General features: G+C 37.7%; 1 protein-coding gene across 6 annotated transcripts in view; it reads right to left on the bottom strand.

Moving 5' to 3' along the window:
* PLA2R1 (phospholipase A2 receptor 1) overlaps positions 1 to 23,789 on the bottom strand; it is a 144,610-nt gene that overhangs the window by 45,981 nt on the left and 74,840 nt on the right. For 5 of the 6 annotated variants that reach the window (XM_030916996.1, XM_010379111.2, XM_010379112.2 and 2 more), the window contains exons 13-20: positions 22,955 to 23,100; positions 18,938 to 19,022; positions 16,316 to 16,448; positions 15,717 to 15,752; positions 15,084 to 15,241; positions 9,197 to 9,261; positions 8,310 to 8,413; positions 6,589 to 6,728 (exon numbers count right to left, since the gene is read on the bottom strand). In XM_030916996.1, coding sequence (XP_030772856.1) covers positions 6,589 to 6,728; positions 8,310 to 8,413; positions 9,197 to 9,261; positions 15,084 to 15,241; positions 15,717 to 15,752; positions 16,316 to 16,448; positions 18,938 to 19,022; positions 22,955 to 23,100 — 867 coding nt within the window. The remainder of the gene's footprint in view (positions 1 to 6,588; positions 6,729 to 8,309; positions 8,414 to 9,196; positions 9,262 to 15,083; positions 15,242 to 15,716; positions 15,753 to 16,315; positions 16,449 to 18,937; positions 19,023 to 22,954; positions 23,101 to 23,789) is intronic. The other variant, XM_030916998.1, reaches the window with a different exon arrangement.

Below are 23,789 nucleotides of genomic sequence, written 5' to 3'. Positions count from 1 at the left end.
ACTTCTCTCAGCTATCAACTCTCCTATTAGCAGTTTTTCTAATAATCTGATAAACCCACCTGTTTCAAGGTGTAGATGACAGATGAGGCAATCTCAAAAATATTTCCCTTTTAAAAATAAAGGAAAGTGTTGAGACAAAGGAGTGAAACTCCAGTGGTGGAATTTTAGGCATTAATGTGCAGGGGAAGGCACTGTGGGTGGGGAGACACGCATGGTGACTCTGACATTGTGCCAGGTGAATTGCCACCTACTCATGAAGCCTGCTGTGATGATATCCTTTGCAATCAAATTCTCCTAATGCGCTGAAGAAAGAGTTGTGGAACTATGACTGTTGAATTGCCTGGCAAATGTTGGCTACACATTAGAATAACTGAGGGAGCTTTTAAAAAATATGGATGCCTGGATCCCATGCAGATCAACTAAATCAGAATCTTCAGGACGTCTCCTGCACCTTGATGTTTTTAAAAAGCTCACCTGCTGATTCTAAATACTTGACCAGGGCTGAAAACTACTGATCTAGCTGTTAGTTATCAATAATTTTTTTTTTTTATAGAACTTTGAGCTACATGAGGGTGTTTTAATCATGCCCCAGGGCTAGCTTCAGAAAGCACCTCCTCTCCCCGCCATTCTCATGCATGTATTTATTCCTTTCTATTCCTTTCCTGGGAAGCATTCACTTGCTCTTTTGCCCTGGGTCTGCTCCACCATCACTACTACCATTCCCATAGATACACACTCTCTACATATGCACAGGAAGATACATGGGATGGAGCTGAACTGTGTGGGTAAAAATCAAGTTTGGGGGAAGGACAATAGCAAAAGGCTGAACCAGAAACAACTATTCCATGTTTCTAAGAATTATTTATCAAATGCTAAGGATTTGACTTGTCATTAATTTCCTTAAAATATCCTCTTTTAATCTTAGAAGAAAACCTGGGGAATACCATTCAGGACATAGGCATGGGCAAAGACTTCATGTCTAAAACACCAAAAGCAATGGCAACAAAAGCCAAAATAGACAAATGGGATCTAATTAAACTAAAGAGCTTCTGCACTGCAAAAGAAACTATCATCAGAGTGAACAGACAACCTACAGAATGGGAGAAAATTTTTGCAATCTATCCATCTGACAAAGGGCTAATATCCAGAATCCTAAAGAACTTCAACAAATTTACAAGAAAAAAACAAACAACCCCATCAAAAAGTGGGTAAAGGAGATGAACAGACACTTCTCAAAAGGAGACATTATGCAGTCAACAGACATATGAAAAAATGCTCATCATCATTAGTCATTAGAGAAACGCAAATCAAAACCGCAATGAGATACCATGTCACGCCAGTTAGAATGGCGATCATTAAAAGGTCAGGAAACAACAGATGCTGGAGAGGATGTGGAGAAATAAGAACACTTTTACACTGTTGGTGGGAGTGTAAATTAGTTCAACCTTTGTGGAAGACAGTGTGGTGATTCCTCAAGGATCTAGAACTAGAAATACCATTTGACCCAGCAATCCCATTACTGGGTATATACCCAAGAGATTATAAATAATTCTACTATAAAGACACATGCCACGTATGTTTATTGCAGCACTATTCACAATAGCAAAGACTTGGAACCAACCCAAATGTCCATCAATGATAGACTGGATAAAGAAAATGTGGCACATAAACACCATGGAATACTATGCAGCCATAAAAACGGATGAGCTCATGTCCTTTGCAGGGACATGGATGAAGCTGGAAACCATTATTCTCAGCAAACTATCACAAGAACAGAAAACCAAACACTGCATGTTCTCACTCATAAGTGGGAGTTTAACAGTGAGAACACATGGACCTAGGGAAGAGAACATCACACACCGGGGACTGTTGGGGGGTGGGGGACTAGGTGAGGGATAACATTAGGAGAAATACCTAATGTAGATGATGGGTTGATGGGTGCAGCAAACCACCATGGCATGTGTATACCTATGTAACAAAATTGCATGTTCTACACATGTACCCCAGAACTTAAAGTATATTAAAAAATCCTATTTTACACATGAGAGGAGGCATGAGTTAGTAACTAGAGCAGTGTGTTCATGCTTTGGGGTTGTTCACTATCTGTACCAGAAATGTGATTTGGAGATTAGCTAGGCACTCCTTTATGCCTGTTCCCTAGAGACCATGCCAGGATACACTTGTTCTAACAGTTGTGAAAAACTAATTGTCACATACTGGAGTGAATTCAAAATGGATCAACAGCCTAAATATAAATGCTAAAACCATAAAGCTCTTAGACAAACACACAGGGGCAAATCTTCATGACCTTGGATTTGGCAGTGAATTCTTAAGTATGATACCAAAAGCACAAGTGACAAAACAAAAAGTAGATAATTGGAAACTTTTGTGCATCAAAGGACATTATCAAGAAGGTTAAAAGACAAGCTACAGAATGAAGGAAAATATTTATAAACATATATTAGATAGGGGTTTAATATTTAGAATATATAAGGCATTCCTATAACTCAACAATAAAAAGGCAAATGATCCAATTTAAAAATGGACAAAGGGCTTTAATAGACATTTTTCCAAAGAAGATAAACAAATGGCTAAGAAGCACATGAAAAGATGAAAAGATGCTCAACTTCATCAGATAATAGAGAAATGCAAATAAAAATCACAATGAAATAACACTTAACATGCTCTAGGATGGACATATAATAGCCAGTGTTGGCAAGGATGTGGAGAAATTGAAACCCTCACACACAGCTAGCAGGATTGTAAAATGGTTTGGTCGCTGTGGAAGAACATTTGTCAGTTCCTCAAACAGCTTACTACTGAGTTACCATATGACCCAGCAACTCTATTCATAGGTATACACTCAAAAGAATTGAAAATAGGGACTCAAACAGAGACTTAGACACCAAAGTTCATTGAAGCATTATTTACAATAGTCAAAAGGTGAAAACAACCCAAGTGTCCATCAACAGATGAATGAATAAACAAAATGTGCAATATTCACACACACACACACACACACACACACACACACACACACACACACAAACACACGCCCATGCCACACAGGAATATTATTCAGCCACAAGAAGGAATGAAATTTTGATATATGCTAAAACTCAAATGAACCTTGAAAACATCATGCGAATAGGCCAGACACAGGGACAAATATTGTATGAGTTTGCTAATATGAAATATCTAGAATAGGCACATTCATAGAGATAGAGAATAGATTAGAGGTTACCAGGGGATGGGGAACAGGAAGTTAGTGCTTAATGGTTACAGAGTTTCTGTTTGGGATAGTGAGAATATTTTGGAAATAGAGATGATGGTTATATAACATTGTGCATATAATAAATGCCATTGAATTGTACACTTGACAATGGTTAAAATGGCAAATTTTATGTCACATTATTTATGACCATAAAAATGCTTTAAAAAATTAATTGCCAAAGGTTTTAATAAAAGACTTAGTAATACTCAGTGTCTTATTGAATATTATCTACAAGTTTCTCATACTGAAATGTGAAAATAATTTATATCTGGTAGCAAGATTTATAGTTTCAGAAAATAGGAAGTATACAGAAAGTATCAATGATTAAAAAACAGTGTACCTCAATACTATCATAAAGTTTTAGAGTGCAATTACACCACTCTAGAAAATATCTCACAGTGCTGCTGAGCTCATTGTATCATGGGGCTAAGCTGATACGGCAACTCTTGTTTAAAAAAATATTATTAAATACTTCATGTTTTAAAGAGCAGTTTTAGGTTCACAGCAAAGTTAAGAGGAAGGTAAAGGTACAACTTTGGGAGGCCGAGGCTGGCAGATCACCTGAGGTCAGGAGTTCGAGACCAGCCTGGCCAACATGGTGTAATCCTGTTTCTACTAAAAATACGAAAATTAGTCGGGCGTGTTGGCAGGCACCTGTAACCCCAGCTACTTGGGAGGCTGAGGCAAGAGAATCACTTGAACCTGGGAGGTGAAGGTTGCAGTGAGCCGAGATCATGCCACTGCACTCCAGCCTGGGTGACAGAGTGACAGTCTGTCACACACACACACACACACACACACACACACACACACACACACACAAAAGGAAGGTATGGAGATTTCCCATACATTCCCTGATCCACACATACACAGCCTCCCCCATTATCAACATATCCTATTACCCCAGAATGGTACATCTGTTACAATCGATGAACCTGCATTAACACATCATAACCACCCAAAGTCCATAGTTTACATTAGGGTTCATTCTTTGTGTTGCACATTCTATGAGTTTGTACAAATGTCTAATGACATGCATCCACCATTGTGGTATCATACAGAGAATTTTCACTGCCCTAAGAATCTTCCACAACTTCATCCTTCCCTCCCTGCAACACCTGGCAACCACTGATCTTTTTACCGTCTCTCTAGTTTTGTCTTTTCCAGAATGTCATATAATTGGAATCATATGGTATTGTAGGCTTTTCAGATTGGCTTCTTTCACTTAGTAATATGAATTTAAGTTTCCTCCATGTGTTTTAAAGACTTGATAGCTAATTTCTTTTTAGCACTGAGTAATATTCCATTGTGTGGTTGTACCAGTTTATTCATTCACCTACTAGGGACATCTTAATTGTTTCCAAGTTTTGGCAATTAAGAATAAAGATGTTATAAATATCCATGGACAGGTTTTAACGTGTACATAAGTTTTCAACTCCTTTGGGTAAATACCAAGGAGTGTGATTGCTGGATCAAATGGTAGAAGTATGTTTAGTTTTGTAAGAAACTGCCAAACTGTCTTCCACAGTGGCTGTACCTTTCTGCATTCCCACCAGGAGTGAATGAGAGCTCCTGTTGTTCGGCTTCCTTGCCAGTATGTAGTGTTGTCAGTGCTATGGATGTGGGCCGTTCTAGTAGCTGTGTAGTGGCAAATCACTCATTGTTGTTTTAATTTGCATTTCTGGAGTAGCAGTCCTCAAGTGCCAATGTGAAGTGGCAGGCGTAGGAAGGGGGCAAGACCACCAGACTCAGGGTCAGAAAACAAAAAGTGTGTCTTGGTCTGATGCTTATTCACTGTGAAGTTTCAGAAAAGTCACACAATTTTGTTAGCATCTGTCTTCTCATATGTAAAATGAGGATAGTAATTCTACATATTTTAAAAATTCAGTGATACAAGAAATACACATAAAATCAATTAGCTAAGAGGGGAAGTAACTCAAATGTCCACCAATGGATGAATGGATAAACAAAATGTAGTCTATCCATCCAATGGAATATTGTCCAACCGTCAAAAGGAAGTCCTATCACATGCCAGTGTTGATGAACCTTGAGGGCATTATGCTAAGTGAAATAAGCCAGTCACAAAAAGGCAAATACTGTCTGATTCCACTTACATGAGGTATTTAAAGTAGTCAAATTCAAAGACACAGAAAGTAGAACAGTAGTTGCCAAGGGGTTCGGGCTACGAAGAACAGGGAGTCGTTTAATGGGTAGAGTTTCAGTTTTGTAAGATGGAAAAGGCCTGGAGATTTTTTGAATGACAGTGTGAGTATATGATACTTAACACTAGTAAACAGTAAACAAAAATGGCTAGAATGGTGAATTTTATATTGTATTTACCAGAAATTAAAAAAATTAAAAATCAGTGCCAAATATCTAGTGGGTACTCAATGAATGTGTGAAAAACCCAAGCAACCTCATTTCTCAAATTAACAATGGGAGGAAGATCACAAAAGAGAAAGGCCTGCCAATATAACTGAACACTTAGATTAAAAATGGGCTGTCCACAATTGAAGAGGAATTTCATATTAGCATATGAAATGATGACACAGTTTGGGTTTTTTAATTTTCTAAGAGTTAAACAATTATAATTTGGGATGCATTTTAATTACTTCCACCTAAGGCCTATAAAGTTATTTTATTATAAAATATGAGGAGTGGAGGGAAAGCCTAGGCCTTAATTGAAGGCAGCATCAGAAATAATAAATCTGGTTTAAAATATCCCCACTGGCAATTTCTTTTTCTTAATTCAAATCTGCATGGAAGCACCAGCTTTATGAGGTTCCAGATGACATTGACCAAGCTAAGTTATTAGTCCCTCAATTCACTAGTGGGCAGAGCTGTATGCCAGCTCCAGGCAAGGAAAACACAAGAGTAGGAGTTGGAGTCTGGGTCCTCTGAAATTTACAGCTTATTTGGGAGCAGAACCTAGACACACAGGCATGCAGGCACATACATACACATGTGCACACACACGCACACACATGAGCGCACACACACATGCATACATACATATGTCACACCTAATGGAACATTCATACAGCACAATAAATGACTATGCCAATGGTAAAACTGAGTATAGAAATGAGGGGCAGTATCCAGGCTGTTTTTGACAAAAATTTTTTGTTCCAAAAGATTTGTTACTAAATGGAAAACTCAAATTTCTTGAAAAATTTCTTGAAAATAGTGACAAAAAAATTCCAGGTCCTATGGTCAACTCACAGCTTTTAAAAGTCACTTCCACTTTTTGAACACTTTCCAAAATTAGTGTCTACAAAAGAGAAACAAAGGCATCTTTTGAAAAACAAGCTTACCTTATAGTTAAAATATAGCCATCCTTTGGGACACGTTCCATGTTGTTTTGGTGTATCTTTCTTTTTCTCTATGAGCCAAACCTTTTTTCGCTTACAGATACTAGGCATAGAAACTGAACACTCTTCACTACCCCAGAGTCCTGGAGGAGAAAATGGGTTAGAAATGGTTTAGAAACAACGGCAATTCTTTGAAGGCATTCTCTATTGATTGCTATTTTTATGACTGCTATGGTTTTTCATAATGTATTTTTTAAAATCTAGAAACTGAACTAAACTACTGATGATAGATTTCTCTAGGGACAACAGTTAACTGGGCAAGGGGCCAAATCAGTAATTTTAATTTAAGAATGTAGAAATTTCACATATTAAAAAAATCTAAATAAATACTGCAATTTGAATCATAGAACTGATCAAAATCTTAAGAGTATTTGACTTGTGTAGCAAAAGAATACTTCGTAGGGTAACAATTTCATTTTAAAACCTTCAACTTCAATGTACAGAGAGGAAAAAGATTCTAAAACAGTAGATAATTTCTACTTTATAATTCTTTAGAAAATATAATAATTTAGAAAAATTAACTCAAGAACTTCCAAGAAAATAGCATTTCTTAACACTGACCCTTAAATAAAACAGACTCACATATAGACTTGTCTTCAGTAAGATATATCCTCAAATCCTCAGCCTCTGACAAACTGACTGCTTCTTTTTTAAAATTTAGAAGAGCTATATTTTCAGAATAAAGATTATAGAATGCATTGTATTGGCATCCAAGTCATAAATTCTAGAACAGGGCAGAATGCATGCCAATTGCAAGGGCAGGCTCAGTTTTCTAGATTAGGAATATGAGCCCAAAAGATGTTGGCATTTTGAAGGAGGGGCTGGAATGCTATTTTCAATGCAGATTAGCTGCTATTCTCCCAGACTCTCAAAACAGTCCTTTCTGTAGGCTGTTGTGACACCTGCTGGTAAAAGCAAGCTGATTAACCACATGGATTTTCCTTTCCTAACTCTCTGCAGAGGCCCTCACACCCAAAATTATTTTCCATGTTTATCCCTCTCCTGGTCTGGGGCACAGGTTAGTTATGAATCTGTTAGAGTAACGGATATCATTATCTTTTATTGGTTAGAAAGAAGGGGAATGAGTGGACCATCAACCTAACTACACTGCACTGAGAAAGAGAATTAAAAAAACCAGTCTTCAACCTAAATGTGCTTCTAAATCCAACTTGCAAACAGTTGCCATTCTAAAGCAGGCAACGATTGATGCCAGGTATTAAAAGAAAAAAAGAATACTGACTTGAATCAAAACATTTATTAAATAGGACAATGGAAGTAAATTTCACAGATGTTAAAGTTCTGGTCCATTATAAATTGCATATAGGAATAGATTTTTTTTTTTAAGTGCTTCCATTGAAATGTCATAGGGAAAAGTATTTGTCAGGCATTTTCTTTTTTAACAGTTTTATTGGGCCCATTTCTGGTGCTGTTTTGATTTATGAGGAAGGACTTATTCAGATGTAAATTATTTACGAGAACATGAATACATGGACTGAACAGAAAAAATGTCCATCCTTAAGCCTTATGGCAGACAAAACTAACACATCAACTGAAAAGAGAAATAAACAGAAACTTCTCATGGAAATGATGCAAGGAAAAGACTTTAAGTCTCCTGAAAATTATCAGTTTGTATTATAAACCCAAAAATGGGTAAGTAAAATAACCTGTTATAGAAGAAATAAAGCCACATCTCTGGCTCTGATTGTTCACAGTTCTTTCTCTTCCTGTGTCCCAATTCTGGTATATCACTGGTGTTCCATCTCTCCAGCTGTGGGAAGATTAAAAATGTTAAGGTCTTCTCGTATTCTGCATGTCCAGTCTCCAACATCATTCTTAGCGTTCTGAGGTAGGGATTGAGGATATAATATTCTATTAAATTAAAAAAAATACTTATATGGAGCATAGTGCCTATAGTTAACAATATTGTATCATATACTTAAAATTTTTCTAAGGGAGTAGATATTTTTTTGAGATGGAGTCTCACTCTGTCACCCAGGCTGAGTGCAGTGGCACGATCTCGGCTCACTGCAGCCTCTGCCTCTTAGGTTCAAGTGATTCTCCTGCCTTAGCCCCCTCAAGTAGCTGGGACTACAGGTGTGCATCACACCACGCCCGGCTAATTTTTGTATTTTTAGTAGAGATGGGGTTTCTCCATGTTGGCCTGGTGTCGAACTCCTGACCTAAGGCGATCCACCTACCTTGGCCTCCCAAAGTGCTGGGATTACAGGTGTCAACCACCGTGCCCAGCTAAGAGGGTAGATTTTATGTTGTGTTCTCATCACAAAAATGAATGAATTAGTGAATAAATAAATAAATGAACAGAGCAGGAGAGAAAGCTTTTGGAAGTGATGGATATGTTTATGGCTAGATTGTCGTGATGGTTTCATAAGTGTATTCTTTAAAAACTTCTCACGTCTTTGTTAGAGAAGTGAAAATTTATAAGTTAATGTTTGAAGGGTATTCAACAAATTGATCACTAAAATTGAATCCAATCATTCTGCAAATAAAACCTGTCAAACAAAATTAAATGCAAATGAAACTAGGTTCATACCGAAATTCATCATTGGCTCTTTCTTCTTGAAGTCCAATCCACCAGCTTGCACCATACTTTGATAGCTATTAAAATAAATTTTAAAAGTCAGCATTTATTCTACTTGCTTTCCTTTTTCACTATTAAGATTAATGGGGTTGCTGCTAGTGGCTTTCTATTCTTCAGTATTTTACCCAGTTATCTAAGGAAGAGTACACTAAGGCCTAGCATCTTGAGAAAACCTGAAACTTCATTATTCTGAAATATTCCCTCATCATTATGAAGAAAAACTGGAATCAAACATGGAAAATAATTTTAGTTTCATACAACTTGAAAAGTAATGTTTCTAACTCTCTAAGAAGGATTTAAAAAGTAATATCAGAAAATGAATTCATTTTCTGACAAAAATTTATTGGCTTATCCTCTCAGTGATTTACCCTCTTGGTGATTTATAATTCATTGCATATGTCACATGTATTTGAAAAACAATTTAAGGTATCAAGGCATCATTAGTGTAAAGATACTGATTTTAGGTATTAGTCTGATTGCTAAGCTTTAAACAGTATAAGCTTTCCTTCCCATTCAAATAGAGAGACACAATATAGGACAAAAGAATACTACAGAACGCCCAGTGTTTGACTACTGGAAAATTATCCTTTTGATGAATCATGTCCTTTGCAGGGACATGGATGAAGCTCAAAACCATGATTCTCAGCAAACTAACACAGGAACAGAAAACCAAACACCGCATGTTCTCACTCATAAGTGGGAGTTGAACAATGAGAACTCATGGACGCAAGGAGGGGAACATCACACACTGGGGCCTGTCGGGGGGCAGGGGGCTGGGGGAGGGATAACATTAGGAGAAATACCTAATGTAGAAGATGGGTTGATGGGTGCAGCAAACTACCATGGCACATATATACCTATGTAACAAACCTGCACGTTCTGCACATGTATCCCAGAACTTAAAGTATAATAATAAAAAAAGGAACCAGATTTATATGTGTCAACATGGACACATTTCAAAATATGTACTTTTTTAAATATAAAATTAAACTGTTTAACAAAAAATTGGAATTTTAATAGATTATAAATTCTATGTTAACAGAGTGATATAGTTATCATAAAAAAATGCATTTAAGCTAAGATTGTATTAGTAATGTTGTAGTGTTCAGAATAAAGGTAGTAAAAATTAGTAAGGAAATAGAAGACTTGAACGACAACAACAAAAGGAAAATAATCCTTTTACATTTTATTAATTTTACACCATTATTAATCACTTGGACCTAAGTACAATAAAGTATAAAATTAAAGTACCATGTGCCTGCATCTGCGTGCGCGCGCGCGCGCGCACACACATACACACACACACGTTAGGGCAGATGTACTGACTTATGACCCAGGAAATTGCAATTCCCTCTTTAACTATAAAAGAGGAAGAGGCAGTAAGGGTTTTTCTAAGACCTGTAAATCAGTATACTTAATGGTGGAGGGGTGTGTGTGCAGTGTGTGTTGAACTGCAACTTAATTTTTATATGCGAAAATCCTGTTAATTTGAAGGCATTATATATTTAAATTTGTACTCTCATTTCTTCTGTAAAGACATGGGAAGAAAATTTAAGATATATTATTTTTCCATAGGAATTTCAGCTCTCCATACAACAGAACCCAATAGTCCTCTAACAATCTAATTTATAAACAGGTATTTTTATTCTGTAAACAGCGTGGGTGTTTGTCATATCAGCAATTTGAGAATAATGCAAGATGGAACAACTGTAATTTTGGATCCCTGAGGTGTTGTTTCCTGGACGTGTTCTTACAGGCTGAATTCAGATTCCCATTGTCAGACTTTGGAATGGGTCCACTGAGACTGGCTGTGAACTCAGTGGGGGAACCACAACAATTTCATTCAAACATTCTATCTAAAGAGGTTTCATGTGCCACAGGACTGGAAATCATGGCCTGGATTGTTCACTGCCCCAATTAAGGACCTCTAAAGAGGAATTATAACCACTGCATCTTAAGTGGCATATTTATTACCACCTCAATTATGGCATGGTAACTTCCACATGGCACATCACAACCTGCTGTGATATGGCACAGAACTGAACTTCATAGGAGATGCTAGAAGATATCCAGAATGGAACACCCATGTGAAAATGGATGTTTGAAATTTTAGCTTAGGAAGGCCGCAGCAATAGAAGACTTATTAATATGTGTTTGCATAAAGAAATGTGATAGAGAAGTAAGCTCAGGGCTTAAAAAAATGTCACATGAACACGCATTTTATAACATCAACTATGTTTTGGTGTATACAAACACCATTATAGTTAGCGTCATATGGAAATAGCATTTACCAAAAACAAACAAACAAAACCCCACAGTGACAGTCAATATATTAATCCATAAAGCAATATAAGGAAGAACAACCTGTCATCTTTTAAAATGTTCCCATCAAGAATGACAAAGTGATATTTTGGAGAAGGACTAATAGATTTGATATGTACTTTAAGAAGCACTTAGAAATAAAAATTTAATAATAATGGTAAATTGCCGTTTCAAAATGACAACACTGCAAAACAGTGTAAAAATGTCAGACAAGTGGACTGATTAGCTAGCAGTTTGTGTCAAACAAGTCCTAAAGTGCTTGCAGCTTTTTTTCAGCATTAATGTGATTATCAAGATGGCTCAAAAAATAAATTCACTCTGATTATGCTTTACGGTCTTCTGTTACTCAAAGAGTGGGAGAGAAAATATTGACATTCTTTTTCCAAGATGGAAACATTTTTTTAAAATGTATTTGCTTCGGCTTTTTAAAACTGTATCTAGCTTTCCTGCTCATAATTTTTTGACACTGCAACTAAATGTTATTTTTGTTTTCCACAATTCTAATCACTGCTCTTCTTAGGGGAGCCATACAAAGCACATATGTAATTTTAAAAATATTTAATTATTTATTTGTGCTCTTCCTACATTTATAAGATAGATATGAGACAGAAGTGAGTGGAATGATCTCTACACATCTTGCTCCTCATCATGGAATGAAATAGCTTCTGGATTGACCCATTCCAGTAGAATGTTCTTAGGTATAGGGTTTCTTTCTTACAAAATGTGAACACCACTATCACCACCACCACCATTAAGTGCCCAAGGTAGGCACAAATTATGCACGAATAAGAATTTCTTGGAAAGCAACAACTTTCTTCTTTCCAATTTGATATCCTTTCCCCTTGGACCCTGCAATAGAATAAATGTTTGTGTCCCCTTAAAATTTACATATTGAAATCCTAACTCTCAAGGTGATATATTACAAGGCAAGTGGCAGGTGATAAGGTCATGATGGCTATGGCGGGGGCGGGGGGGCGTCTCATGAATGGGATTAGTGCCCTTAGAAGGGGGCCCTGGAAAGTTCCTTTGCCCCTTCCACTATATAAGTATACATATGAACCAGGAAGTGGGCATTCACCAGGTATCAAGTCTGCCAATGCCGAGATCTTGAGTTTCCAGCCTCCAGAAATGTGAGCAATAATTTTCTGTTGTTTGTAAACTGCGTAGTCTATAGTGTTTTGTTATAGCAGCCTGAAAAGACTAGGACAGTCCCCCCGGCCCCGTTCTCAGTATTCAAATCTTATACCTTCCCATAATTTTCTTCTGTAGCACAGTGGGGAGATTAGTCAGCACCTTACCCATGAAACTGATGTGGCATTCTACATCAACATGGTCATAGGCCAGGTGACAATTTTGCCATATGAGGCACCATAAAGTTTGTCTGATTTGAGATCAGAATCCTCAACTAGATTATGGCAGTGGCTATTATGAATCAAGCTGCTCAGCCTGTGGGGTTTCACCCTGCCCTTCTATGGGAGGCATTAACTCTGCCATTCCCACTGGCTTCCCAGCTTCCAAAGATTAGGAGATGAATTAAGAGGAAAGGTGAAGACAGAAGATCTACTGAAGTTCCCAGCAGAGCTAAGCTCTGTTGGAAAGATCAAAGAAGCCCTTCGTTGTTCATGTCTGAGACAAAGCTGGCAGCCATGTTTTGGGGAGGATTTTGGAACTAGCATTTTGATGTAATGAAGACATTGTGCTCTTACATGCCCTGACACTGCTGTTCCACTGTCACAGGCAGCACCATGTAGGGTTTTTAAATGACTGGATAAGTAAGATGGCCTGGGTTTCTTTCCAAATTCCACCACTTAGCTGCTGTGTAACCAAGTTGCTTAACCTTTTTGAAGTCTTAGCCTCCTCACTTGTAAAATGTACTAATAATAGACTTCCCACAGAGGGTTCTTGGGAAGATTACATTTTAGTACTTATTGTAGTACCTGACACAGTTATGGTAAGTATGGCCAAATATTAGCTCTTTTTGGGATGTATACTTTGCATGCCTATGGATTAGTTTTCAGCCATTCATCTGGTCTCTTGTTATTGCTCTCTGAGGTGAGGAGTATGGTGTCTGGCTAAAGAAATGTGTATTTTCCGACACCATGATATGGAATTGAACATGCTCATATTGAACATTACGATTTTGGCTTCAGTGTTCCATTTGTAAGAGTGGAAGGGTGACAAAATAGTGTACAAATTTATGATGAGGAACATTCCAGATCTAGTGGTTGTTCTGCCACCGAGTTTCTGTGGAACCACGTGATTGTCATATAACTTCTCTTTTTCTTGGCTTCTCCATCAGAATGTAGCAGGAGTCCTGACCTGCTTGTACCTCATGGGCTGTATGTGCAACAGACAGGATACAGAGACAGTAAATCCCCATGAACAGTGAGGAAACACATTTCTTTTTCAAGTCTAGGATGCTTTAATACAGGGCTTCATTTTATAGTCAACTTACAAAGATATAAAAAGATGATAGGGCTAGAAAGGATTCCTGAAGATCATGAAATATGATTAAATTACAGGAAAAGAAAATGGCTTTTTCTTGCTTTCAAAGCTTCCAAGGGAAAGCTGCCTTCATGCCTCCATTGTAATTTGTACTCTCTGTGCCCTTTCTATTTACTACATCATATCATTTCCAGCTTCTTAAGTTTTAAAATTTAATTTATGTTTTAAAAATTGACAGATAAAATTGTACATATTTATTGTCTACCACACGATGTTTTAAAGTATATATATCCAGTCTTCTTAAAAACAGAGACTGTATCTCATACATTTTTGCATCTTTGACAAATACCCCAGTGCCTGGCACATACTCGCTAATGAATGCTTACTGAAGGAACACACTGACAAGTACACTATTCTTGGCCAGTTTATTTTATTATTTAATAGGTCTTGCATGTTTCTTTCTTACTAGCTTAGTTCTGCAAGGAATTAAGTAGCCTTTCTCTACCTTAAGTTGAAATAGAAAACTACTCCTTATTATTTTCTGTATATTAGTCGTTACAAACTTAAAAATAATGTACTCTTGTAAGATTTGAGGCTTTAAAACTGCCCCATCCCCCGGGTATTCCTCATCCCTCATTTGAGTTTAATTTTCCCCTGTGGCGTTTATCCACTTATTTTTTTCTAATATATTATACAATTCTATTTACTCGTATTGATCATGGTCTTTCTTCCCAGATGAGAATATAAACTCCATGAAGATAGGAATTTGGGTCTGTAGAACCTCATGAAACAATCTCGACATGCTCACCATTATTGCTAACAAAGAGTGAAGAGGAGGGAAATGACTGAGCAATACAGTAAACCTGTATCTCCATTATTTTTTCTTAATCTCTATAACAGAAAAAAAAAAAACAAATTCTCAAATATCTATGGTTTTACTGAAATCTATGGCTTTTACTGAAATTTAAATAAATATCCGAAGTCAAACCGAGAAAACCATCCCTCCCTCCGTCCTAAGGGCAAAAGAAGGCGCTAAACTCTGAATTTTTCGTGGTGAGTTATGTTCAAGTACCGTTTTAATTTTGCTGTGGATGAATTCTTGCTCATGTGCAGAATGAATTGTAAGAAGATCACTGTGCAGCCAGCTACAGACAAACCCAAAATTCGACCATTCTGAGGCAAAGGTATGAAAAAGGTATTCTGCATCCTGATAAAAGAGCCAGGGTACATCTGAAAGAAAAAGAAACAGTGAAAATAGTGCCAAAAAGATAAATAGGCATGCTAGGATTCACCTCAAATTTGTGATTTGGTCACTCAGCATTAAAAATAATTGTATATACACACACACACAAATTTGCACACACACACACCGCACACACACACAGACACATGCACATAAATAGATAAATAACTTGCTTTTTTTCCTTGGTCTATCTCTTGCAAGATACCTTCACCAGGATTAAAATATCAGGGGTAGATACATACTCAAAAATCACATGTCATAAAAATGATTGATGATACTAGTCCTTAACCATATTTAATGACTACATTTATTAATAATTAATTTGAAAAAATTAGCTCGAGGTTGACGCAAGAAAAGAGAGGCTTGATTTGAGAAATATAACAACACGTTAATGCTATATAGTAGCACTTATATGGCATATATTAATAATTAGAAATTGAAGAGCTGCAGAGTCGTTCTTACCGTACTGGTACCAGAAGGGAATCTTGGGTTTCACATCTGCAAAGTGAAAGCAAGTCACTTTGACTGATCTTGCTTCTCAAGTGCATTGCCTGTGAATTACTTCAGCTCTAAACACACTATTTTGTCCTTCATCTTTTAAAATATCACTTTAAAACAGGCACATTGTGCTGTTTGGAATATGTGGTGAGTTCTCACACTTGAAGAGGAGGCTCCAGAGAGGCTTCTGATTAAAGAACGAAGGACATGAGCACTTGCTGAGGCCACCGTGTGCCACACACTGTACTAGGTGCTTCCACTTACTCGTTGTACAAGTAATTCCGTTTACTTTGTAATGTCAAAGTGACATTTCTCCCGGACTATACTTGCACTATAAATATTCTGGAATATTAGCTGGTTACCTTAGTTCCCAGTGAACTACCTTGGCATCCTGCATTGGTGTCACTTTTTCTCATTTCGTATAGAAACATTTTTTGCCACAATAGTGTAATTTGGTTTATCATGCAGGTTGTTGATATTGTGGTTTGGGGTGTTTAAACTGAGAAAGTACTAGAGATTATTAGAAATCAAACACATAGCAAAGATCTTATTACTATTTTTACCTCTTGGGATTTTGCATATCCATTCACGTTTGGAACCACAGTGTAAGGGCAGCAATGTTTTGTTTGCCTTATAAACAGCACAGTTTCTTGCATCTTCTCCAAAATAATTATTGTCTAAAAACGAAGAGACAACCTGCAGCAGATGAAGTTCATTATTTCTTAATGATGATCCCCCCACAAAGTTTCAAAAGATCAAAAAGGGCATTCCTGTACATAAGCATTATAGGCTTCCACAGGAAGCTTCAGAGATGTCTGGATGTCATTCTAGTTGAAGGTTATTTCACATTTGTGAAGAATAAACTAATCAATATTTAGCTTTTTTAATTTAAAGATGCTTAAAAAAAAAAAAAAAAAAGCCGGACGTGGTGTCTAACGCCTGTAATCCCAGCACTTTGGGAGGCCGAGGTGGGCGGATCACAAGGTCAAGAGATTGAGACCATCCTGGCTAACACGGTGAAAACCTGTCTCTACTAAAAACACAAAAACAAAAAATTAGCCAGGCGTGGTGGCAGCCGCCTGTAGTCCCAGCTACTCGGGGAGGCTGAGGCAGGAGAATGGCGTGAACCTGGGAGGCGGAGCTTGCAGTGAACAGAGATCGCGCCACCACACTCCATCCTGGGTGACAGAACAAGACTCCGTCTCAAATAAATAAATAAATAAATAAATAAATAAATAAATAAATAAAATAAAATAAAATAAAAATAAAAAAAGGTACGCTACTCCTTTCTCCAGAAGGAACAAATGAAACGCACGCTTTTTTATGCATCTTTTTCCAACTGGGAACATTTTCTAGCCTTGGGATCCTGGGTAGACTTAGGGACTCAAGGGTGTGCCAGATCTTGGTATTAACTTTGATTTTGATTACTTTGAACATATGCTAAGTTTTTTTGCCTCTAATAACTAAATTCTGAGCCATAGTTAGCTTTAATCAGGAATCTATCAGGTCACTTTCCATGAATGACCACATAACTCATATAATTCACATTGCAAGGGTATTAAAGACTCAACCTTCTCAATTATTTAATGACTACCTCACAGAAGAATGGATGGACAACAAGTAAAATTGGGATAAAAATTTGGGGGAAAAAGGATGCTTTTAAATCCCTTATGTTCCTCCTCAAACATGTACACCGTCATGCAATAATTCATCTATCTTAAATATGTATATCCTCAGGTTCAGAAAATGGTGTGATTTGAATTCATTTTGTCCAGCAGATATTGGTGAGAAGCTCGGCCACTGCTTCATGGCCTTATCTAATTTATTCTGACCCAGATTGTCTATTCCTCTCCTATTACTAATGAGTTTGTTACACTAAAACAAAAGAAAGTGTTCTCAACCTCTATGTATCACATTTTCTTTTTCAAGTACTATATTGACTTGAACCACCCAGCTGTCCCATGTAGTTGCTGCCATTTATGGGGCAAGTTGACCCTGCTATGCCTTTTCTGTTTTCTGAGCCTTGGTTTCTTTATCAGCAAAATAGATTAGTGGGGCTGAATGACCTTTAAAATCTCTTCCTACTCTCTCCTATAAACCTCTTCCTTGACACTAATTTGAACATCACCTTGGTACGGGGCTTTCTCTATTGTTTTTTACTACTTCAAAGTTTGGCTACTGATATTTTGCCAACCATGAGGTATTATAGCATTGTGACTTTGGAGTCAGACAACCTGTGTGCAAATCCTGGCTCTCCTATGTATTATTTTAGGCAAACCACTTAATCATTCTAATACCCATGGTACTGAGTTATTGTAAGGATGAAATGAGATCATGTAGGAGTGCATTCAGCTCAGTGCTCAGAACAATATGAGGACTCAATCGACAGCAGTTGCATGAATTGCTCACTGCGGTCTCTCAGGAGTCGCCCCATTTCACAGGTGAAAGTGAATAATGTGATTTTTCATGTGCCGTAGGATGGATCCCACTTCAATCTAGGATACTACTTCAGTTTTCTTCCCTGTCATTTTGAGAAAAATGTGAGAATTACCAATTGCAACTGAAAAAAAAAATGCAATAGTGAGTTCTCTCTGTCCTTCATAGAGGTTTGCAAGTATGGGAATGAATGAAAAGCAAGACTTTTTTCCTTCTGGAACAACTTGCTCTAGAAGGTGATATTTCTAAAACTTGCATTACTGTCCTTTCAGAGTGAGGTAAATGAAAAATCATTCTCCAAAATAATCTTCCTTTCATTATGACACGGACAAAGTTCCCATACTCAGACATCAGGTGCTATGCAGGATAGGGAGGTACAGGGTAAAGGGAGTCTTGTGTTATTTAAAAGAATAGCTGCTTCTCTGCCAGAGAGACTCTTCATATGGGAGATGGTTTGGGGGGGGGGGGGGGACTTTTTGGAGGTTTTTTATTCTTTTTCAGGATGGTTTGGGGAGACTTTTTGGAGGTTTTTGATAATTTTTCAGGCTGAGATTGTACAATGGCCTCAGAACAATGTGGCTAGCAAACATTTCCCAGGACCTTGCCAAATAATTCTCCTGGTACCAAGGTCTGGTGCAGTTTTGTCATGGGAGCTCTGGCCATCATTTCTAGGTTCTCTTGGTTTACCACGTGGTTCTGGGGCCACTTGTTTTGAATCCATCCCTTTTCTCCAGTTTGAAAAGACTTACAGGAGTTCTATCAGACCACTCCCACGAGCCAGCATTCAGTGGGTTTCGTTTATTAAATCCAATCCAGAACTGCCTTTCTTCTGTCCTGTGAAGAGAAGAAACAAAAACTTTGCCTTTCCCATCAAATTTACAGCATTATGTGAAAGGTTAAAAAACATTCAAAAATATTCATGTATGCAGGAAACAGCTGATGCTACCGGCAGGATTGATCAAGTCAACAAGCAATGAACATTTTAAATGTGCAAAACGCTGCGCTATGACATGAATTGAGAGAAGAATAAGCCTCACATTCTATTTCTCTTGGTTTGTGTGATTTGCTCACAGGTGATATACAGTTGGGGAAAAGTCAGCTTTTATTGAGAACATGAGTTTCTCATCAGGAATAGCAAAGCCTTTCAGTCAGGACAAGAACACATGAAAAGAAAATTGGTAAGAAATTTTGGAAATCTCTAGCCAAGAGGACCTTTCGCTACTTTACTGTGTGTTTACTACTTCACTATACTATTTATTCTACTTTACTATGCTTTGATTTGTTGTTCTTTTGTTAAACGTTCATGTATTCTCTGAAAGTCAGCCATCATCATCTTCATTGAATAAAAGGTACACAGTAGGTTTTTTTTTTTTTTTCAGATATCAACATAAATAATTCTAAAGCCAGTCACCCTGAGCCATGGTAGATTAACTTCAGTCATCACCATTGGTTTAGACTTGGCGAGAAGCTCCACAGAGAGTCCCCTTCTCCTCTATGAGGCAGAGTAAAAATGTGTCCAGAGTCCTCAATCAATCGAGTAATAAAGCCTAATTGTGCAATGAACCATCTCACTAAGATCATTTTCTGAGAATAATTTTGAAGAATCAAAGATTTAAAAGATTCAGATGTCAGGACAGATACTTTATTTTCCTTTGTGCAGAGAAGCAAACCTATTCTGAGGAATTCCTTCTCAGATATGTCAGCTACTCTGCCTGGATGACACAAATTAAAAGCAAATTCAGCTTAGAAATCCAAGAGATCACTGGTGCCCAGTTGGTCACTGTCATGATGACACCTTACATTGAAGGTTGGGAGAAGGTGAGAATGGCCACCTTCCGTTTAAGCCAAGCACACTAATCTCCAGTGGCATAGGCTGAAAATCCATGTCACTCTCCTGGTGTTGTGACCTTTGTCTTTCCTCACTGAATTCAGAGATCTATGTCTTTCCTGCTATATACTGGCTCCTGGAAGGTGAAATGGTATTTACCTTCTCTTCATCAGTTTCCTGAAGTTGTATAACATTTAATAAACACACATGTATGTGCATACGTGTGTGTGTGTGTATGTCTGATTAATAGAAATAGAAAAGCAGTGCCATAGGAAGGAAAAGCAGCATACCTGCTGTACCTGCTAACTATGAGATCTGGTATGTTTGCTATAATTAAACATCAGATTTGACTGAATTCTCTTGTAATCTGGGAATAAAGTGAAATATACACAGTTACTGATAATTTTTTTTTTTTTTGAGACAGGGTCACACTGTCACCCAGGCTGGAGTATAGTGGCACAATCTTGGCTCACTGCAACCTCCTCTTCCTGGGCTCAACTGATACTCCTACCTCAGCTCAGTCTCCTGAGCTGGTACTACAGACGTGTGCCACTACACCTGGCTTTTGTTTTTTTTTTTTGTATTTTTTTTGGTAGAGATGGGGTTTTACCATGTTGCCCAGGCTGTTCTCTAACTCCTGGGCTCAAGCAATCTGCCTTGGCCTCTTAAAGTGCTACAATTACAGGTGTGAGTCACTGCGCCCAGTCAAGAATGTTTAAATATTTTCTTTAAAGATGGTTCTCGCTCTGTTGCCCAGCTGGAGTGCAGTGGCAAAATCATACCTCACTGTAACTTCGAACTAGGTTTTGCTGGGACTACAGGCGTGGCCACCACACACGGCTAATTGTGAAATTTTTTTGGTACAAACTGAGTCTCACTATGCTGCCTAGGCTGATCTTGAATTCCTGGCCTTAAGTGTTCCTTCCACCTTGGTGTCCCAAAGTCCTGTGACCCACTGTGCCTGGCTCATATTATACGGCTTTTGTGATCAGATATTGAAAAACTATGATTTGATAGATGCTTGGGACTAAATTCTACGAGACATTTTAAGCACGAGAACTTATATAAACAGAAATGACAGTGACATTTGATCTTAAAGCAAACTGGGAAGCAGTTTGTATGTGGTTGTCATATGGCAAACCTCACTAAAATGCAAAGGCAGAATATGCAAATATGTTCTGCAGGAAGCTAAAGTAATGAAGTAAAATGTAACTTTGAACAATGGAGACTATCACCTATTCCTTGGATTTATGGCCTCAGACCTAGCTGATAATCCAATTAGCCAGGAAGCTTCTTAAACTTTTCTTCAGACTCAGAGAGTCTGACTCAGCAGCTCTGGTGTGAGGCCAGAAAGCTCTGTAAAAAAGGTGTCCTGACCAAGTGTGATGAGGAGCCAGGTTCCTGAGTCATGGCCTCATGTCAGCATTTCCCGAAGGGACTAGCAGTTCTGTGGGATGCCAATAAGTGTTCTTAAAAAAGGGATTTGTGGTCAAAGAAAGTGCTTCCTTCTAGAACCTTTTATGATGCTAATGTACATGGCAAATCTCCAAGACTGTACATTGTTTTGCAAACATATTTTACCATAAAATCTCCTTCCTTCCCTGCAGAATCCTGTACAAGACTCACATGGAGAGATGTCAAAAACTCCCAGCTTTAAGGTCATTGTTGTAGATGTGGAAGATGAATAATTTGATAGATGTTGCATGTTAATCTTTTCATGGGAATGTCCTACAGGGAAACTTGTGGGAAAGGCGAGGAGGATTTTCCTCAAAAAATAGTACGGGATTTTTCTCTGGGATTCAGGCCAGTGTTTCATTGAGACTTCAGATTTCCAGAGCTCGAAGCAGAGTACCTATTATTATAGTTGTTTTCATTAAATAAATATAGAGAGCCATGAAGTTGTGCTGATCACCACATCCTCAGAGGCAGGATTTTGTCTGTCACATCTATTGAATTCTCCAACCAGCTATGCATGTAACTGTGCCCCTTCCACAGAAGATACTCTCACAGTGCAGGCTGACTGACAGAACATTCCAAAGTGAGAGGCCAAAGTGGGGAGTGGGGGGTTCACAGGAAGGGGACAAGATGACTGTCTTCAAATATTTGAAAATAGCATAGATTTGATCTGTATTTGCTCTAGCTCAAATTGAGGGGAGGCAGATTTCTAGCTTACTAGAAAACTGCTCTTTGAAACCAACCTTCTGCAATGGAATGGGCTTTCTCCCAAATAAGAAGCATTCTGAAATTGGAAGGAATTACGCAGACAGCAGATGACCACGGTATGTGGTGGGAGGTAGCACAAGACAGTTGAGAGTTCTTCCAATTTAAGCTTGAATTTCTAACTCCACTGAATTCAAGGTTCTGTAAACTTGCATGGTGGATACAGATAAGAGAAAGTTTGTTTCCTCAAATGAAAACTTAGGAGGTTGGGTTGGAATTAAAAAAAAAATTACTGGGACTCTTTTTTTTTTTCAAACAAAATCTTACATAGGATCGAATTATATACAAAATAATCAGCAGTGGAGCTGGTTGGAGCTGCTCTGGTGAGGCGTGGAAGGAACCAGGAGCTCTGCCTACATGGCCCTCTCATACTCCTGGGGTTCCAGGATTCTTGGGATCCTTCCACAACACTTTGAAAACCACTGGGGTAGATAATTCCTGAGTTTGGCAGGAAAGCTCTACAGTTCTGACTTGAGGCACAAAGAAAAGATTTCAAATATCTAAACAATTGTCACTTTGTTCTTTGTTTTATGAAATGAGAACCTGGTACAAGATAAATATAAAACTATAAATATAAAACTATATTTATTTTTCTTGGCTTTGGGTGTAATACAAATATGGGAATTTTAAATAACTACTTGAGATACTCACCCCTCAGAAGCCATTACTGAGAGATAGAATATTTGACTGTAATTTTTCATAATTAACAAGTATTTACCAATTAAATTTTGAACGTAAGAGCTCATTCACAAAATTCTCTTCCTCAATGTGGGCAAAGCTTGCAAGATGAGCTCCAAATTCTTCGCAAAATGCTTCGGCTTCTCTCCATGTTCTTTTCATCAGAACTTTTTCACTATGAAATACCTGTACAGTAAAAGAAAATAAATTAACATTGTTATAGATAAGGTGGGGTTGTTAAACTCTGCTCTAGAAAGTGAGAGTAATATTAATATAATTGTCATTATTCTTTATAAGAGCTGATCTAGTGGGAGGAAGTAACATTTACTGAACTAGAATGTGCCCAGTCATCATAAAATTATTAGTTCCTTTTATCCTCATAACAAATTCCTGATGAGAATGTAATAAACTCAGTTTTATAAATGAGCTTTTTGAAGATTTTTTTTTCACCCTAAATCTTCTGTGACTGGCATGTACTTGTCCCTCAGTAAATATTTGTCAATAGATAAATAAAGTCAGGCCAAGAGAGGTTAAGAATTTTAGGTCACACAGCTATAAACTGGCAGAGCTAGGATTAGACCTACAATTCCTTGCTTTCAGAGTCCATAAACTTCCATCCCACCAGACTGCCTTCTGACAGATTAGAATTAGCAGACTGATCATTACTCTGCCTGACCCAGGGCAAGAAATGAGAAATGAGACCTGGGACCTAGGGTAGCTCTATTTCTAGAGTCTTTGGATCTTAGTTGAACTGGCAGATGCAGTGGTTCAGCTGTCTCTAAAATCTCTGCTGCTTCTCAGCTGTCTTCATGGTGGCAGGAAGAAGCCAGCTGAATGGAAGGTCTTCTGTTGGCTTTATTTAAGATTGGGGAAAG

Source organism: Rhinopithecus roxellana, chromosome 14 (assembly GCF_007565055.1).
Source record: "Rhinopithecus roxellana isolate Shanxi Qingling chromosome 14, ASM756505v1, whole genome shotgun sequence".
NCBI classification, from domain to species: Eukaryota; Metazoa; Chordata; class Mammalia; order Primates; family Cercopithecidae; genus Rhinopithecus; species Rhinopithecus roxellana.
The sequence above is the reverse complement of the archived record's forward strand: the minus strand, read 5'-3'. Positions and strand labels throughout refer to the sequence as shown.